This window comes from Lithobates pipiens, unplaced genomic scaffold (assembly GCF_037356315.1).
Source record: "Lithobates pipiens isolate NorthernLeopardFrog02 unplaced genomic scaffold, aLitPip1_a1.2 Scaffold_22, whole genome shotgun sequence".
NCBI lineage: Eukaryota > Metazoa > Chordata > Amphibia > Anura > Ranidae > Lithobates > Lithobates pipiens.
In genome coordinates this window covers 23,431,206-23,448,499 of record NW_027507784.1, presented here as the reverse complement: position 1 = coordinate 23,448,499, position 17,294 = coordinate 23,431,206, and the positions used below count along the sequence as shown (strand labels likewise).

General features: G+C 41.4%; 1 protein-coding gene across 1 annotated transcript in view; it reads left to right on the top strand.

Moving 5' to 3' along the window:
- Positions 1 to 16,197, top strand: part of LOC143925628 (serine protease 33-like) — a 58,204-nt gene extending 42,007 nt beyond the window's left edge. Inside the window, exons 5-6 of the mRNA XM_077450095.1 lie at positions 12,513 to 12,670; positions 15,883 to 16,197. Of these exons, the coding sequence (XP_077306221.1) occupies positions 12,513 to 12,670; positions 15,883 to 16,197 (473 nt within the window). The remainder of the gene's footprint in view (positions 1 to 12,512; positions 12,671 to 15,882) is intronic.
- Positions 16,198 to 17,294: the final 1,097 nt, after the last annotated feature.

Below are 17,294 nucleotides of genomic sequence, written 5' to 3'. Positions count from 1 at the left end.
CTGAAATAGTACTTATTTTTAATTCATGATAAAATCTGCCTGTTTTATCCCAACTAATTTGTAGACATGTGCAAACTGAAATATTTTGTTTCGGGAATTTAGTTTTCGTCCCATAAAATAAAATTATTTAGTTTCTTCCGAAATTCATTTTTATTTATTTTGTTTTATTAAAAAATGCATTAGTCAGAAAATCTGAATAAATTAAGGTCAAATCTGTCATTGAAGGCTCATGGTGTCTGGCGAAAGTTCTAAGAAGATTTGACAAAGCAGCTAAACTGTACGACGCCCCAATCGTACATTTCCAGTCGAATGCTCCGCCTACAAGCTATAGTAGAATTCTAATGTTGCACGACACTAGTAATAATTATATTTATTAATTATTATTACTAGTCAACCAACATTAGAATTCTTCTATAGCCTATGGGTGGAGCATTTCACCATAAATGTCCGCTTGCGGCGATTGTATGTTTTTAGCTGCTTTGTCGAATCTTCATGTCTCTATAATGTTGAATCTTTTCTCTCTGTCAAATAATTTTGGACTGATAGAGTTAGGTTAGGCACATTCAAACGCAGGTTCAATAGACACAGATCGCTATTGTCACCTTCATGTTGAATCTTCTATCTATACTGTTGTCGCAACGAAATTAAAATAAAGCATGTTTTATGTTGGATCTTTTGGATTTCAGATTCTGCACGTTCATTATCGTTTGTTAAAATGAATGTGAAAATACCTGAAAATTCAGATGAAAATGCATTCGGATGAAAACGAATGCACGTGTCTACTAATTTGTAACCTAACAAAGCTGCTTGCATACTGTCCACTGACTGCACAATATTTATCACTATTGTCTGTAAAATAATACACTCCAATATTTATTTCTTGATTAAACCTGCCTGGTCTTTCTCTCCTAAACTATGGCCTACTAAATCTGCTTACATAGAGTTTTTTTTGTTTTTTTTTCATAATATTTTATTAAAGCGGAGTTCCACCCATTTAAAAGTCAGCAGCTACAAAGAGTGTAGCTGCTGACTTTTAATAATTGAATACTCACCTGTCCCACGGTCCAGCGATGTGGGCAAACAAAGCCCTGCTCTTCTCCCCCTCCTTTTTGTGGTGCATCGTTACTGTGGGTGCCTGGCTGTGGCTTCACAGCCGGGCACGCACTGTGCATGCGTGAGCCACTCTGCGCGCTGTGATTGGCCGGTCAATTGTCCGGAACCTGTGATGTGTCCCAGAAGATTGCTGGGAATGAGGGGGGAGAGGTGAACTTCCTTCTGGTGCCATGGAGCCCCGGGAGGAAGTGGGAGCGGGATGCCTCTAAAAAGAGGGTATCCACTCCCCCCCCCCCCAAAAAAAAATGACATGCCAAATGTGGCATGTCAGGGGGTCACCATCACTTAAAGAAAAAGTTAAATTTTTGGGTGGAACTTCGCTTTAAGGATATTCAGATAGAGAGAGGCAGATGAACATAAATGACATGGGCCCAATGGCCTAAGGGTTTACATGAATTCCATAACCATAACAGTGATCAAACATTTTAACCAAATGTAAGGCTATTGTAGAGCAAAAAATAGATGACTTAAATATATTAGAGAGTTGCAAATGATATAAAGTGAAAATGAGTTTTATGTCTCAGAGACCAAGGAGGTCTGGACCTTAAGAGAAGTCAAATCCAAGTTAGAATTGACTATGGTGTGAGTTGAGCTGTCTTCTTGACATAAGGTTGATTGATTAGGTATGTTGCTATAGGGTAATGGGGGGTAGAGTTTTCGGTATGGTGGATATCATAGGGTGAAAGTTACTTATATGTAGGAGTAATTTCCAAGCTGACAGTCTTGCTGGCCACCTTGGTTAACTCATTTAGATGTGAGGGGCAGGTATGTGAGGACAGGGGGGGTCTAAAGGGGGGGGGGGAGGGTGAGGGGGGGATAGCTTAGTAAGGAGTGGAGAGATGGAAAAGAGAACAAGAATGGGGATAAAAGGGGAATAGGCCGAGACGGGGGGGGGGGGGGCGAGTGCCTCCGACCTAACCCTGGTCTTCAGTCCATCCATTCTCGGTTCTTCTGGGAACTTTATGTAAAAGCAGGCAGTATAAGCTTGTCAAATGTACAGAGAGTTAAACCAGCTCAGTTAGTGTATGAGCACATGGTTTGGGTGTATTCAGAGGTAGTTTTGAAGTGAGACCAACAAGCCCAGTGGGAGTAGTGTTTAGAGATGTTGTCATGGGAAATGGCTATGAGCTCCACCATTTCAGCAATTCTGTTGATTGTCAGAAACCATTCTTTAGTTGAGGGGGCACGAGTTTTACCCTGCAATACCAATATACATAACTCGCTAGGGATTTAAAGTAGGCTGTGGTGTAGGAGAAGTTGAGCAGGGGAAAAATTCAAAGCGAGGGTGGAGACCTTTGAGGTTATGTCATGGACTTCACTCCAGAACTTTTGGATAGTGGGACATGACCACCAGATGTGTATAAGAGAGCCTGGTTCGGAGTTACATATCCAGCATAAGTTGGATACTGATGGTGCAAATTTGTGGCTAGAGGTTGGGACTCTGTACCAGCGAGGGAGGACCTTATAGCCATTTTCTTGAGCTGACACATTTACTGAGCCCTTAAGAATGTTTTCAATTATTTGTTCCCATTGTTCTTCCATGAGATCTAGGGAGAGTTCTTTCTCACAGAATTGACATGTCTTGTTTTTCATGGGATCTTTGGAAAAGAGTAAATGGTTGAGACTAGATGTCTTTGTGGGGTGGTTTCAAAGCATAATGATTCTATGGGGGGGTAAGTTGACGGGTCCATTGAGGATTTTGGCTCGGATCTAGGTAAAAGTGCTGCAATTGGAGGTAGGTCTACAGTGGGGGCGATTTATCATTTGTGCAGCAAGATCTTCATGGTTCCAAAATGTGCCTTTTTGGAAGAAGTGCTTGGCTATAATATATTTATGTGGCCATGAGTTAGATAGAAATTGTATGGACATCCCTGGTGTAAAATCGGGGTTGAGACGGAGTGGAGTCAGGGGACCTGGTATAGATGAAAGAGAGTATTTGTTACTCATTTTGTGAAAATAGCGTAAGGTGGGGCCTATAAGCAAGTATATGGTGGATGTGGTTGGAACATGTTTGGTGGGTAGTCTAGGCGCTGTACCTATGGGCATAGCGGCTAGGGATTCTTACAGTGTAACCCACTGCTTTGTGACTATATGAATGTTCCAGTTCTTTATTCTAGTAAGGAGACAGACCCTGTGGTAGTTGCATAGCTCAGGGAGGCCTACTTTTTGTTTGGCAAGAGTCAAGTGTTCATATTTGATGCGTGGACTTTTATTGTGCCAGAGAAATTTTGTGCAGATGGCTTTGTATGTAGAAAAGAATAAAGGAGGAGTAGATGGGAATGGCCAGCATGATATAAAGGATTCTAGTTAGGATGTAAATTTTTAATATTGCCGCTTTTATAAACCAGGAAAAGGAAGGGATATTTCACTTTTGTAAGTCTTTTTTTATAGATGCCAAAAATTGGTGCAAAGTTCAGTGAGTATAAATTGGAAAGGCAGGCTGGAAGTTGGATACCTAGATATGGGATTGCCTTGGTTTTCCAGATGAATCGGAAATTGTTTCGAAATCGGGATACTGTTTCTGTTGATAGGGAGCTGTTTAAGGCATAAGATTTTTCAAAGTTAATTTTGAGGTTGGAGATGTGTTGAAAGTGAACGAAGTCTCCCAGTAGGTTTGGGGTCAGATAAAAATAATAAAATGTCATCTGCAAAGGCTGTAATTTTCAAGTCATGTCTAGAGACCAAAAGTCCTCTGTTGTTTGTGTTGTCTGGGAGATGGTTGAGAAAAGGTTCTAGAGTGAGAACTTAAAGCGGAGTTCCACCCAAAAATGGAACTTCTGCTTTTCCGTTTTTTCCCCCCCCTCCGATGTCACATTTGGCACCTTTCAGGGGGGAGGGGGAGCAGATGCCTGTATTATACAGATATTTTCTCTCACTTCCAGTGATAGATTTCTGCACATTCTGCAGCAATATACTCCATGCCCGGACCCTCCTCCACCCCCCGCTGCCTTCTAGAAGACATACAGGTCCCAGAAGACCACAGGGACCAGAGAGGACGTGCAGCACGACTCGCACATGAGCAGTAGGAAACCAGGCTACAGGGTTGCAACATTCACTTCTGTCAAGTCAATCGGGTCAGCAGGAACATCAGTGATACAGGGGGAGGCTGCCTGTAACACTCCCTGTAACAATCAACTGTGCAAACACGGGGGACACTGATATCTCCCCCCCTGACAGTCCCTCTACCTGTAGCCCAGCTAAATTTAAGAAAGCTAAAGGAGGAGGATTCTGATATGGAGGAAAACGCTGTGTCAATGACAAATATGAAAGATATGCTGATCTCTTTGAGAGACTCCCTGCACATTGATATCCTCCTGAAACCTATAAATGCTTCTGTACACGATCTGCAGCAAAGAAAGACACATACAGAGCACAAAATGGAGGATGCCTTCTCACAATAATCTAATGGATGAATATAAAGATCAACATACCGAGAATGGGGGCAAAGCTGGCGAATATGGAAGATCGTTCCTGCAGGAACAGTATTAAATTCTGCGGTATTCCAGAATCCATTTCGCCCGCTGAATTAAAAGGTTTCTTACGTCAAATGCTACAAACGCTAGTGCCTGATGTGACTGACATAGATCTGATAATCGGCAGAGCGCATAGATTGGCCAAACCAAGACGTATGAGCTAGAATACATTACTATCACATCAAAGAGGATGCTATGTATGCCATTATTTGCCATAATTTGCAGGCATTGCTCTGTATACAGATCTATCCCAAGCTACTATACAACACAGGAAAAAAACTCCTTACTATAACGAAGGCCCTAAGAAACCACAACATCACCTACAGATGGGGGACCCCATCAAAACTAACGGTGACACACCTAGAAAAAACAGATAACATATTCTCCTTGGAATCTGGCCTCTGATTTCCTAAAGAATGGTGAATTCTCCTGGCAGACATAGTTGCAGAAGAACGATGTGAGCCAACAAAACTTTGGAAGGAATGGTCATAAATCTTTTTCCAGGAAATTTAACATATAAGTACCTCACTTATTTCCACTAAAAGCGGTCTTTGGAGCCTTACATCCCACTAGAAACCCAGGACCAAATTCCTTTTCGCCATGTAGGCGTGGGTTGATTGCCCTCAGATGACAAACAGTCTACACTGCCTCTGGATTCCGGGGCAGGCTCCGGGCTCCTTTTTACATTCTTATTGTTTTCTCTTTTTGTTGTCCTCATCTGCTATATCCAGGTGATTGGCTACATGCGCTACTCACCATTAGGGATGGGCCGAACACCCCCCCCCCCGTTCGGTTCGCACCAGAACAGGCAAATAATGCGCTCGAACACCGTTAACGTCTATGGGACATGAACATGAAAATTCAAATTTTAAAGGCTTATATGCATGGTATTGTCTTAAAAAGTGTTTGGGGACCCGGGTCCTGCCCTAGGGGACATGTACCAATGCAAAAAAAAAGTTTTAAAAACGGCCGTTTTGGTGTTCTCATAAACTCTGTTGCATTTTCTTCGCAGGATGTTATCACAGACCCTAATGGGTGGTATATTATTTTAGTCTGTACCATGAATGATATTATGCATACAATTGTATCAGTGTACGCTCCCAACCAAGGACAAATAACATTTTTGAGAAATCTTCTTAAAAAAGTGAAATTCCTAAGTAAGGGAAACCTCCTCTTGTTAGGAGACTTTAACTCAGTGACAGACTCTAAATTAGACTGCTCCCCTCCTAAATGACATCATAAATCAACCACAATACATAACTAATCTTTTTATGATGTCTGGAGATGTCACCATCTGGATGGAAAGGATTTTACATTCTTTTCTAACCCGCATAGATCTTATTCTAGAATAGATTTAATACTCACAGATTTACCCTCCCTATATAAAGCAAAATTAACAACTATAGACACCATCACCTGGTCAGACCACACTCCCATAACAATTTAACTGGAAGAACAATTCCATGTGACTCCCACAATTCTATGGCAAAATAATACACATATTTTTAACCACATGGCTCACCGAGAGAAAGTTAGGAAACAACTAGAGGAATTTTTCCATGTTAATGCCATAGCGGAAATTCTGTCCTCTATTACCTGCTGTGCCCACAAGGCCTATATCAGAGGCCTACTGTTGAAAATCGCAGCAAGGGGAAAAAAAAAGTGCAGGCGACTAAATCCCTCTTAGCTAAAAATACAAAAACTGGAAATGCAAAACAAAAAAGCCATGACCAAGGCTTTAATAGAGGAATTACATAATTGTAGATCGGAACTCAAACAAATACTTATATATGACCATGAGAAAGGCCTTAAATGCTTAAAAGCTTAATTTTACTCCTTTAGAAATAAGGTACTGGGTAAGCTAAGGTACTACTAGCCCAACAAATCAAAGCAAAGCAAGCAAAAACAAGAATAGCCCATCTAACTAACCCTAAAACAGGTGCAACGTTATCTCACCTTAAGGATATAGCAAATACGTTTAAGGAGTACTACAGTGTTCTTTACAACCTTAATTTGGACCTGCATCCTTCTCAACCCTCTACAAAAAGTATTACTAAATTTGTAGATTTGGTTAAACTTTCTGCTCTTGATCCTGAGGTGTTAGAACGCCTTAATGATCAGTTCTCTGCTGAGGAAATCAAAAAAGTTCTCAAATCCCTGGTATTGAATAAATCCCCAGGACCAGATGGTTCATCAGCAAAGTACTACCTTAACTTCTCTGATACCCTTGTTCCACATTTATTAAAATTATTCACTATAGCGGCATCCTCTGGCATCCTCTGGCTTATTACCCGCTTAGCGCTTTGGTGGTCACATTGCCCAAACCAGGGCAGGACCCCATCATACCACATAACTTTAGGCCAATATCTCTCCTTAACACGGACTTCAAGGTCTACGCAAAGGTTAGTGCTAATATAATGGCTGAAGTAACACCATCTTTATTAGCCCCTGATCAAGTGGGATTTGTCAAAAGTCGTGAGGCATCCAATGGCACCTGCATAATTCAAAATTTGCTCCGCCTAGCTGAAAGTCGCAAACTGCCTACTGCCTTTATAGCTCTAGACGTTGAAAAAGCCTTTCAATAGAGTACATTGGGGGTATCTACAAGCTACTCTGACAAAATTTGGCTTCAGCAGTTTTATCCTCTCAGCCATTTTAGCGTTATACACAAATCCATCGGCACACGTTTTTACCTCCTCTGTGCTCTCCGATGCCTTTTACATCACAAATGGCATAAGGCAGGGTTGTCCCCTTTCTCCATTGATCTTCATATTAGTTATGGAAACTTTTGCAGCTGCCATTAGGGACTCCCCGTCTATAAAAGACATTCCAATAGCTGGCAAATGCCATAAAATAGGAGTATTCGCAGACGACGTCATATTGACACTTTCTGATGTTGAGTCTTCCTTGCCTGGGGTGTGTGTGACGAATGAGCTTTCAGCGCTATTTCTTACTATAAAATTAATGTATCCAAATGCCAGGTCCTTACAACTAACCTTAGTCACAAAATAGGTACAAAAATGAAACATTATTTCCTTGTAATTGGGATAACGATAAAATCCAATACCTAGGGATATATCTAACCGCTAAATCTAGCTACATCTATGATGCTAATTATAAATAATTGCTACATTCTGTTTAGGCTGAACTTAAAATGGTTATTTTACCAAAAATTCTGTACATCTTTAGGACGGTACCAATATCCTTGCCAGACCTTTTTTTTTGTTTTTTTTTGGTTTAACAAACTCAAAACCTTAATTCGATCTTTTGTTTGGAAAGGAAGTAGAGCAAGAATAGCTTTTTCTAGCCTCATAAAGCACAGATCGAAAGGAGGGGTCCCAGTAATTAAAGATTACTACAGAGCGATTCTTTTAGAACAGATAAAAGCGTGGTTTGACCCACCTCCAGTAAAGCAATGGGTTCTATTAGAACAAAATTTGGTACAGAAAGATAACCTTCAGGCTTTATTAGTAGCAGCCAAAAAGTGAATCAATGAGATCTATGGTTTCGGAAATATGACCGTTTCAAGTTGAGCTCCAATTGAACCAACTTTTGAACTTTGAACTCCCATTACTGGGAAACCTTCCATACTGGGGTACCATCGAGTTGCGGGTGGACCCCCCACCTCGGCACCCCCCCCCCTGAGAGGGGGGGGTGCCGAGGTGGGGGGGTCATGCCAGACAGATCTCTGGCCAGCTAGAAGCAAAATGTGATCAAAGTGACTGTCATTGAGCTCCTGTTTCTGGGGAACCACGTGGTGAAAACCAGCCAAAACTTTGCACACTTGCAGGGGAGACTCTTTAGCACCTATGGTGCAAATTTGGAGCCCCAATAACCTAAGGCTGAAATGTACTGACTTCCCAAAAACGGTACCCCAGGACATCAAATTTTAGCATTGGTTCCTATGTGAAAACTGGCCATGTTTGGGACCCGATTGCTCCCCCGTTTTAGGTCCCACGGGCCCCAAACTTTGCATGCATACTTACCAGACCATCCATCTATCGCCTCTTCTCTTAAGGTGTGGACAGGACTTCTAGACAAAAGTCAGGAGCTCATTCACATACCCCTATGTGATATACCACGTCAATCTTTTGAATTCGTAATACCTTTCGGTTAAATCATGGCTAGACGCCGGTTACTCTACCCTACAGGAGATCCCAGAAGCAATCAAACACAAAGATATAGTAAAATGAAGAACTGCGCTGGAAGAAAAAAACTAAAACACCCTAAAAAAAGCTGAAACACAACGTGGGATACACAGGTGGAAACACAAATGGAAAACAAAAAATGGTTGCACTCTATACCTAATACCTAGAATTAGGGATAAATGATTCAAAAAGGACTAATATGGTCTCCAACACTCAACAGTAGACTAAAGGCCCGTACACACGGTCGGACTTTTTGACAACAAACATGCAAATTAGCTGTTTTGGAGCAACATCCGACTGTGTGTACGCTCCATCGGACAAACTTTTTTGGTTTTCATCGGACTTTTGTTGGCTGTGCGAACGGACAAACTTTCTGGCAACAAAAGTCCGATGGAGCAAAGTCCGACCGTGTGTATGCAAAAGCATCGGACTTTTGTACAAGGTACAAACACGCATGCTCAGCACCAATGCAAACGATCGAACTACAATACAGAAGTTGACCAAAGGTGGCGCTGGAGTCATTGAACGTCCCTCTTTTGAAGTGGCGTCAGTACGTTGTGACGTCACTACGTTCGTGTTTGTTGTCAAAAAGTCCGATCGTGTGTATGCAATACAAACTTGTGGACCACGCCCTTTGTACAAAAGTCCACGGGAAAGTTTGTACAAAGTCCGATCGTGTGTATGGGGCTTTATAATATTCGGTGACAAGAAATAAAAGTCCCAAATTTGGTTAATTAATTTTCGGTGAAGCAATCTTCAGTATCAGTTAGTGGAGATAACGACTTGTGATCAATTCCAAAAGTTGTGACGTTTCTTGCAAACCCACCACCATAAGAAATGTGCACTTACCAGATGCACAGACAAATAATGTCTGTGGCTAACACCCAGCCAGGGCTTTTTCCTCAGTGGTGTTTCAATCCTAGACCGATCCCCGCATCAAATGGGGGAATCCTTCGGACCAGACCTCCTCAACCCGTGTGCAACTAGATGAGCGGTGGATCACACGTGGTGTCTCCGCAGCTACTTCTGGGCGTGGGGGCGGGGGGCCCCCGGAAGTAGCTGCAAAGACACCACGTGTGATCCGCCACTCATCTAGTTGCACACAAGTTTCCACTGGAGCTGTTGGGTCTATTGAGGAGGTCTGGTCCGGAGGATTCCCCCAATTGTTGCAGTGATCGGTCCAGGATTGGAACACCACTAAAGAAAAGGCCCTGGCTGGGTGTTAGCCACAGGCATTATTTGTCTGTGCATCTGGTAAGTGCTCATTTCTTATGGTGGTGGGTTTGCAAGAAACGTCACAACTTTTGGAATTGATCACAAGTCGTTATCTCCACTAACTGATAAAGATTGCTTCACCGAAATTTATTTAACCAACTTTGGGACTTTTATTTACCGTCACCAATTTTTTTGACATTTATTTCTTCTTTTAGTTTATCACTAATTCTAGGTATTAGGTATAGAGCGCAACCATTTTTTGTTTTCCAAACACAAAGATAGGTTTAAGATGTTCCAGATTCATCTTCTCATACATTCTCTACCTTCTGATAGCATAGCTCTGGATAAAAGAATATGGGAATTTTATCACAGAGATTCTATCCAAAAAAGAGGCATCCCTGTTTCAATCCAATACTCCAATAAAGCAAACACCAACTATACTGAAATGAGAACAGGATTTAGGTAGATCATATTCGGAACAAGAATGGTCCCAAGCAATCAGATCCAGCCTAGGGGCTTCACATTGTGTATTACACCGGGAAAATATTTATAAGATACTCTATAGATGGTACCTGACGCCAGTCTAAAAATCTATAAAGAACACTCCCCAGATTGCTGTCTTAATTGCAGGCAATCTGGGAACCTGTTGCATATACTCTGTTACTAAAAATCAATAACCAGCTTTTGGAAGTCTGCCTTCCAACTGATCTTGTCTGTTACTGGGATCATAACCCGTCACTCGCCGGCATTGGCACTGCTAGGACTCTCTATAGAGAACTTTATTACTAACTTTAGAACAGTAGTTCTACATATTGTAATAGCAGCTGGATTGTCCATAATGTGTCAGTGGAAAAAATATATAGTGCCCACGCGCACAGAAGTCATCTCTAGGGGGAATTTACATTGCTCATATGAACACTCATATGCTAGTATCCACGACAATAGGGACGTCTTCAAGGGGAAATGGGAAGTGTGGATCAAAACCTACAACTTAACCAATATCCTCTGACCACTTAGTATATATTGTCAGGTAACTGAAAAGCATTTAACCTGAAGGTAGCAAGTGAGGACTATTAGTTCTTAGTTAATAGTTACTACTGTTATATTATTGTTGTTACTTATTTCCTTCTTTATGTTTTTCTTTTGTTTCTTCTTTTGTTTTATGTCTGTTGTTCTCTATACGGGCAAGTTATGTACTTCTGGGTAAGATTATTTCTATTTTATTAAGGTCTTCTAAATTACAGGTTTATGTGCAAGATAAGCAAATATACTTTATAGCTAAGCTGTAACCTCTATGAACCTGAGGCCGCGTACACACGAGAGGATTGTCCGCCCAACTAAGTTCGTCAGACAATCCGACAGACAGTCCGTCCAACTTTTGAATGAACGGACTTGACCACACACGACGAACAGACAGTCCGCTGAAAGCTTGCGCGATGACGTGTACAGCACGTACGACGGGACTAGAAATACGACGTCCAATACACTGCAATGCAACTTTCGCCGTGTAAATCCTTTCTGAGCATGCGCCATACTTAGTGCGTCCAACTTGCCTACTCACGAGCGGACTGTCCGCTGAAACCAAGTTTGGACGGACAAAATTACGGAAATTCCGTAAGACTTGGTTCGCCAGACTGTCCGCTGAAAAAGTCCGCTGAAGCCCACACACGAGCGGATTGTCCGCTGAAACACGTTTCAGCGGACTAAGTTGGGCGGACAATCCTCTCGTGTGTACGCGGCCTGAGGGTAAAATTACTACTATTACTATTGTACATAGCTTCTGTATATTATTTACCCCTTAAAGTGCACCACCTTCACATGAAGGACATAACCTATAATGCCGCGTGCACACGATCGGACTTTCCGGCAGACTTGGTCCGGCGGACCGGAATCCCTCGGACAATTCGATCGTGTGTGGGGCTCCAGCGGACTTTTCTTTCCCAAAAGTCAGACGGACCTAGAAATAAAACATGTTTCAAATCTTTCCAACGGACTCGAGTCCGATAGAAAAATACGGTCGTCTGTGTGCTAGTCCGACAGACAAAAACTGACGCTAGGGCTGCTATTGGCTACTGGCTATGAACTTCCTTATTCTAGTCCAGTCGTACGTCATCACGTTCGATCCCGTCGGACTTTTGTAGTGATCGTGTGTGTGTGGGCAAGTCCGTTCGTTTGAAAGTCTGGCGGGCCTCCTCTGCAAAGTCTATCGGAAAGACTGTCGGACCTAGTCCGTCGAAAAGTCTGATTGTGTGTGTATGCGGCATAAGAGACTAACTTGTTACTTGAGATTGTCTAGACATATTGCAACTATGTAAATGTATGACCTTGTACCCGTTTAAAACCAATAAAAATTTCAAATGGAAAAAAATAAATAAATGAATGGCACTGCTGTTTGTTTGCAAAAAGAATGCACATTTCTTGTGCATTAAGAGAAACCATGCAATTTTAAGTGCAATCTCACAATGCACAGATGTGAATAAGATGAGCATAAATGTGATCAGTCTATGTATAGCCTTGCCAAGAATGACCTTTAAACACCTTCTTGTCTATGTTTTATCACCAGGGAGTTCAGTGCCATATGGGACCCTCCAGGAGGTCATGGTTCCCCTAATAGACCGCAATACATGTCAAAGAATGTATTACAATGGAGGAGGTAGCATCACTATCCAGTATGATCAGATCTGTGCCGGCTACAAGAATGGTGGAAAGGACTCCTGCCAGGTGAGTGACACCTTAAGGCCCCATACACACTATTCCATTTTCTACGGATTTTTGTCTTCAGATTTACTAAAACCAAAAAAATCTGCAGAAAATCTAATAGCGTGTATGGGGGGCTTTAGGATCTCTTCACAGGAAAGGAAAGCAATGCATGACATCAGTTATAAACTTATACTAAAGTCTATTTATTTTTTTTATTTTTTTACATTCAATTGTTCTTAGACCCCATACACACTATTAGATTTTCTGCAGATTTTTGTCTTCAGATTTTCCAAAACCATATAATATGAGGTCAAACCTTAAGACTGGCCATAGACCTATAGATTATCTGCAGATTTTCTATGGTCAGATGGAAAAAGTGCAACAGATTCCTCCATCTACGCTGAACTGTGTGAATGGAAGAATCTCCCACTGGCCCAAGCTTCCATATGTTGCTAGTCGGCCCCGCTGGTACTCACAATACCTGAACATTCTGTTTGGGTGCAGGCATTGTTTAGGTTGAGAGCCAGTGGGGCCGACTAGCAAGATACTGAAACCTGGCCCGGTGGGAGATCCCACCATCCACACAGTTTAGCGAACATGGAGAAATCTGTTGCACTTTTTCCATCTAACCATAGAAAATCTGCAGATAATCTATAGGTGTATGGCCAGCTTAAGAGTTTCAATGTGTATGCAATCAGGCCGGCCCTCCCACTACTCTACATGGTTTTGGTAAATCTGTAGACAAAAATCTGCAGAAAATTGAATAGTGTGTATGGGGTCTTAGCCTATTAACTCCCATAGGCAAATGTCTTTCACTATTACTCACGTTTTACAAACATTATGGGAATTATTCATTACTCTTGCATGAATGTTGCAATAGATTGGACCTTATACTAAAATAGATTTAGCTTGAGTTCAGCTCTAATTCATACAGTATATATATCTCTATATCTCTATCTCTATATATCTCTATCTCTATCTACAGTCTGGTTGGAAAGTTTGGCCACCCCAGGTAAAAATGTATATTAATGTTCATAACAAAGCCAAGGAAAGATGGAAAAATCTCTCAAATTACAGATTAGACATTCTTATAATATGTCAAAAAAAGTTCGATTTTATTTCCATCATTTACACTTTCAAAATTACAGAAAACAAAAAAATGGCATCTGCAAATGTTTGGGCACCCTGCAGAGTTAATATCTTGTACTGCCCCCTTTGGCAAGTATCACAGCTTGTAAACACTTTTTGTAGCCAGCCAAGAGTCTTTCAATTCTTGTTTGAGGTATCTTTGCCCATTCTTCCTTACAAAAGTGTTCCAGTTCTTTGAGATTTCTGGGCTGTCCGTCATGCACTGCTCTTTTAAGGTCTATCCATAGATTTTCAATAATGTTGAGGTCAGGAGATTGTGAAGGCCATGGCAAAACCTTCAGTTTACGCCTCTTGATGTAATCCCCCGTGGATTTTGAGGTGTGTTTAGGATCATTATCCATTTGTAGAAGCCGTCCTCTCTTTAACTTCAGCTTTTTCACAGATGGCATCAAGTTACCGTCCAAAATTTGCTGAAATTTTATTAAATCCATTTTTCCTTCTACTCGTGAAATGTTCCCTGTGCCACTGGCTGCAATACAACCCCAAAGCATGATTGATCCACCCCCCTGATTAACAGTTGGACAGAGGTTCTTTTCATTAAATTCTGTGCCCTTTCTTCTCCAAACGTGCCTTTGCTCATTCCGGCCAAAAAGTTCTATTTTAACCTCATCGGTCCACAGAACTTGTTTCCAAAATGCCTCAGGCTTGTCTATATGTTCCTTTGCAAAGTTCAAACGCTGATTTTTGTGGTGAGGACGTAGAAGAGGTTTTCTTCTGATGACTCTTCCATGAACACCATATTTGTACAAGTATCTCTTTATAGTGGAATAGTGTACCACAACTCCAGTGTCTGCCAGATCTTTCTGGAGGGATCGTGCAGTCAAACGTGCGTTTTGAATTGCTTTTCTCACAATCCTGCGAGCTGTTCTGTCTGATATTTTTCTTGGTCTTCCAGATCTTGCTTTAACTTCCACTGTTCCTGATGACTGCCATTTCTTAATTACATTCCGAACAGAGAATATTGACATCTGAAAACGCTTTGCTATCTTCTTATAGCCTTCTCCAGCTTTGTGAGCGTCAACTATTTTCAGTTTTCTAGACAACTGCTTAGAAGAACCCATGGTGCTGATTGTTGGGGCAAGATCAGATGAGTCTGGCCAATTAAAACCTTTGAGATTGACATCACCTGGTCTCCCCAGACGATGATTGAGAACAATCCATGACACTGGCAGGTCTCAGCTTTGCAAAGGGGGCAGTGCATGCTATAAATTCTGCAGGGTGCCCAAACTTTTGCAGATGCCATTTTTTTGTTTTCTGTAATTTTTAAAGTGTAAATGATGGAAATAAAATCTAACTTTTTTTGACATATTATAAGAATGTCTAATCTGTAATTTGATGTCATTTGGAGATTTTTCCATCTTTCCTTGGCTTCGTTATGCACATTAATACACATTTTTACCTGGGGTGCCCAATCTTTCAATCCCCACTGTATCTCTATCTATATCTCTCTATCTATCTCTCTATCTATCTCTCTATCTCTATCTATATAATGCACCAATTTACATACCACTCTTCCACACCCCATTTTCCCCTCCCCACTCCATTCCTTTACTAAGTACAAAAATGTCAAAAATGAAGAACTTCACCATTCATTTCTAAGATCTTCATCCACCTGAAAAATCTTCACATTCAACCCCTGTGTCCCCCAGCATGCACTGTGGTTCCATTTGCTGACCCATCACTACTGTGCTCTGTAGGGATGTAGAAGTCGGCTAGAGGAACCACAGAGAGAGCATATGACCAATAATGGGATACACCTAAAAGTATGTTAGATGTGAAAAGGTCTTTGCTCTGCAATCAGAACAATGGATAGCATGGTGGGTGAGTGTAACTCCTCTTTTTTCGCAAATGTTGATTTTTTTTTACTTTTTTACTCGGCAACAAAGTTGCTTTAAGCAAATGAAAATGTACATGGTTGCAACATCTTCAAGTTCGTGTGCAGTACCAATTCAATACCCACTGAGTGCTTAACTAATTTGTGTAATTGCACATTCATGCAAAGCCAAGATTGACACATTTCCTTGCTTCCTTCTATCCTGAACAGATAGATGTTGGTGCAGCTGATGATTATTGATGTCTTACAGGGTGACTCAGGAGGACCTCTTGTGTGTAAAGTCCGGGGCATATGGTACCAGGTTGGAGTTGTGAGTTCGGGAATAGGATGTGCCTCCCCCAATTTCCCTGGGATCTACACTAAAGTGATGAGCTACCAAACCTGGATCAGAACCCACCTGGACGTTAAATTCAATTATGTCTCCAATATCCCTACACCAACGAGGACATGTGGAGGAAGGCTTTTCAACACGGGGTACACCAATGCCCTTTTACCAACATCCAGCCTTTCACACCATCGCTGGGGGATCCTGGTCCCAACTAATATTCTGCTGACACTAATATAACCAAAAAACAACCGTCTATTAATAGAATAGAATACAGAATTGCATTGAAGGAAAAAGTAAATAAAATTTATTTGAGCTCACACATGATTGGATGTTTTAAGTAGACAGGATGAGCTAAGTAAAAGCTAGCATGCTCTATTCATTTAACCACTTTCCGACCGGACCAATTTGCTGGTCACAGACCAGACCACTTTTTGTGATTCGGCACTGCGTCGCTTTAACTGACAATTGCGCGGTCGTGCGACGTGGCTCCCAAACAAAATTGACGTCCTTTTTTTCCCATAAATAGAGCTTTCTTTTGGTGGTATTTGATCACCTCTGCGGTTATTATTTTTTGCACTATAAACAAAAATAGAGCGAAAATTTTGAAAAAAACACTATTTTTTACTTTTTGTTATAATAAATATCCCCCAAAAATATATAAAAAAACATTTTTTTCCCTCAGTTTAGGCCGATACCTATTCTTCTACATATTTTTGGTAAAAAAATCGCAATAAGCGATTATTGATTGGTTTGCGCAAAAGTTATAGCGTTTACAAAATAGGGATAGTTTTATAGGATTTTCATTAATAATTTTTTATTATTTTTTTTTTTTACTAGTAATGGCGGCGATCAGCGATTTTTATTGTGACTGCGACATTGTGGGGGACCCATCGGACATTTTTGACACATTTTTGGGACCATTGTCATTTATACAGTAATCACTGCTATACAAATGCAGTGATTCCTGTGTAAATGACACTGGCAGTGAAGGGGTTAACCAGTGGGTGGCAGTGTAGGGGTTAAGTGTTCCTAGGGGTGTGTTACTAACTGTGGGGGGGTTGGGCTTTCAACCCAATCACATGGAGCAGAGATCACCGTCACTAGTTGCGTTTACTAGTTGTAAACGCAACTAGTCACTAGTTGTTTACAACGGCATTTCTTGATTTGGCCGCTCCGTGAGACGATCACGGAGGTCACGACCAGCGCGGGAGCGCGCTGCCGGCGGCGTGCTCCCGATGGCAGGGCGGCAAATTTAAAGGGACGTACATGTACGCCCATTTGCCTGCCCGTGCCATTTTGTTGACGTACATCAGACTGAGACAGAAGTACAGTTA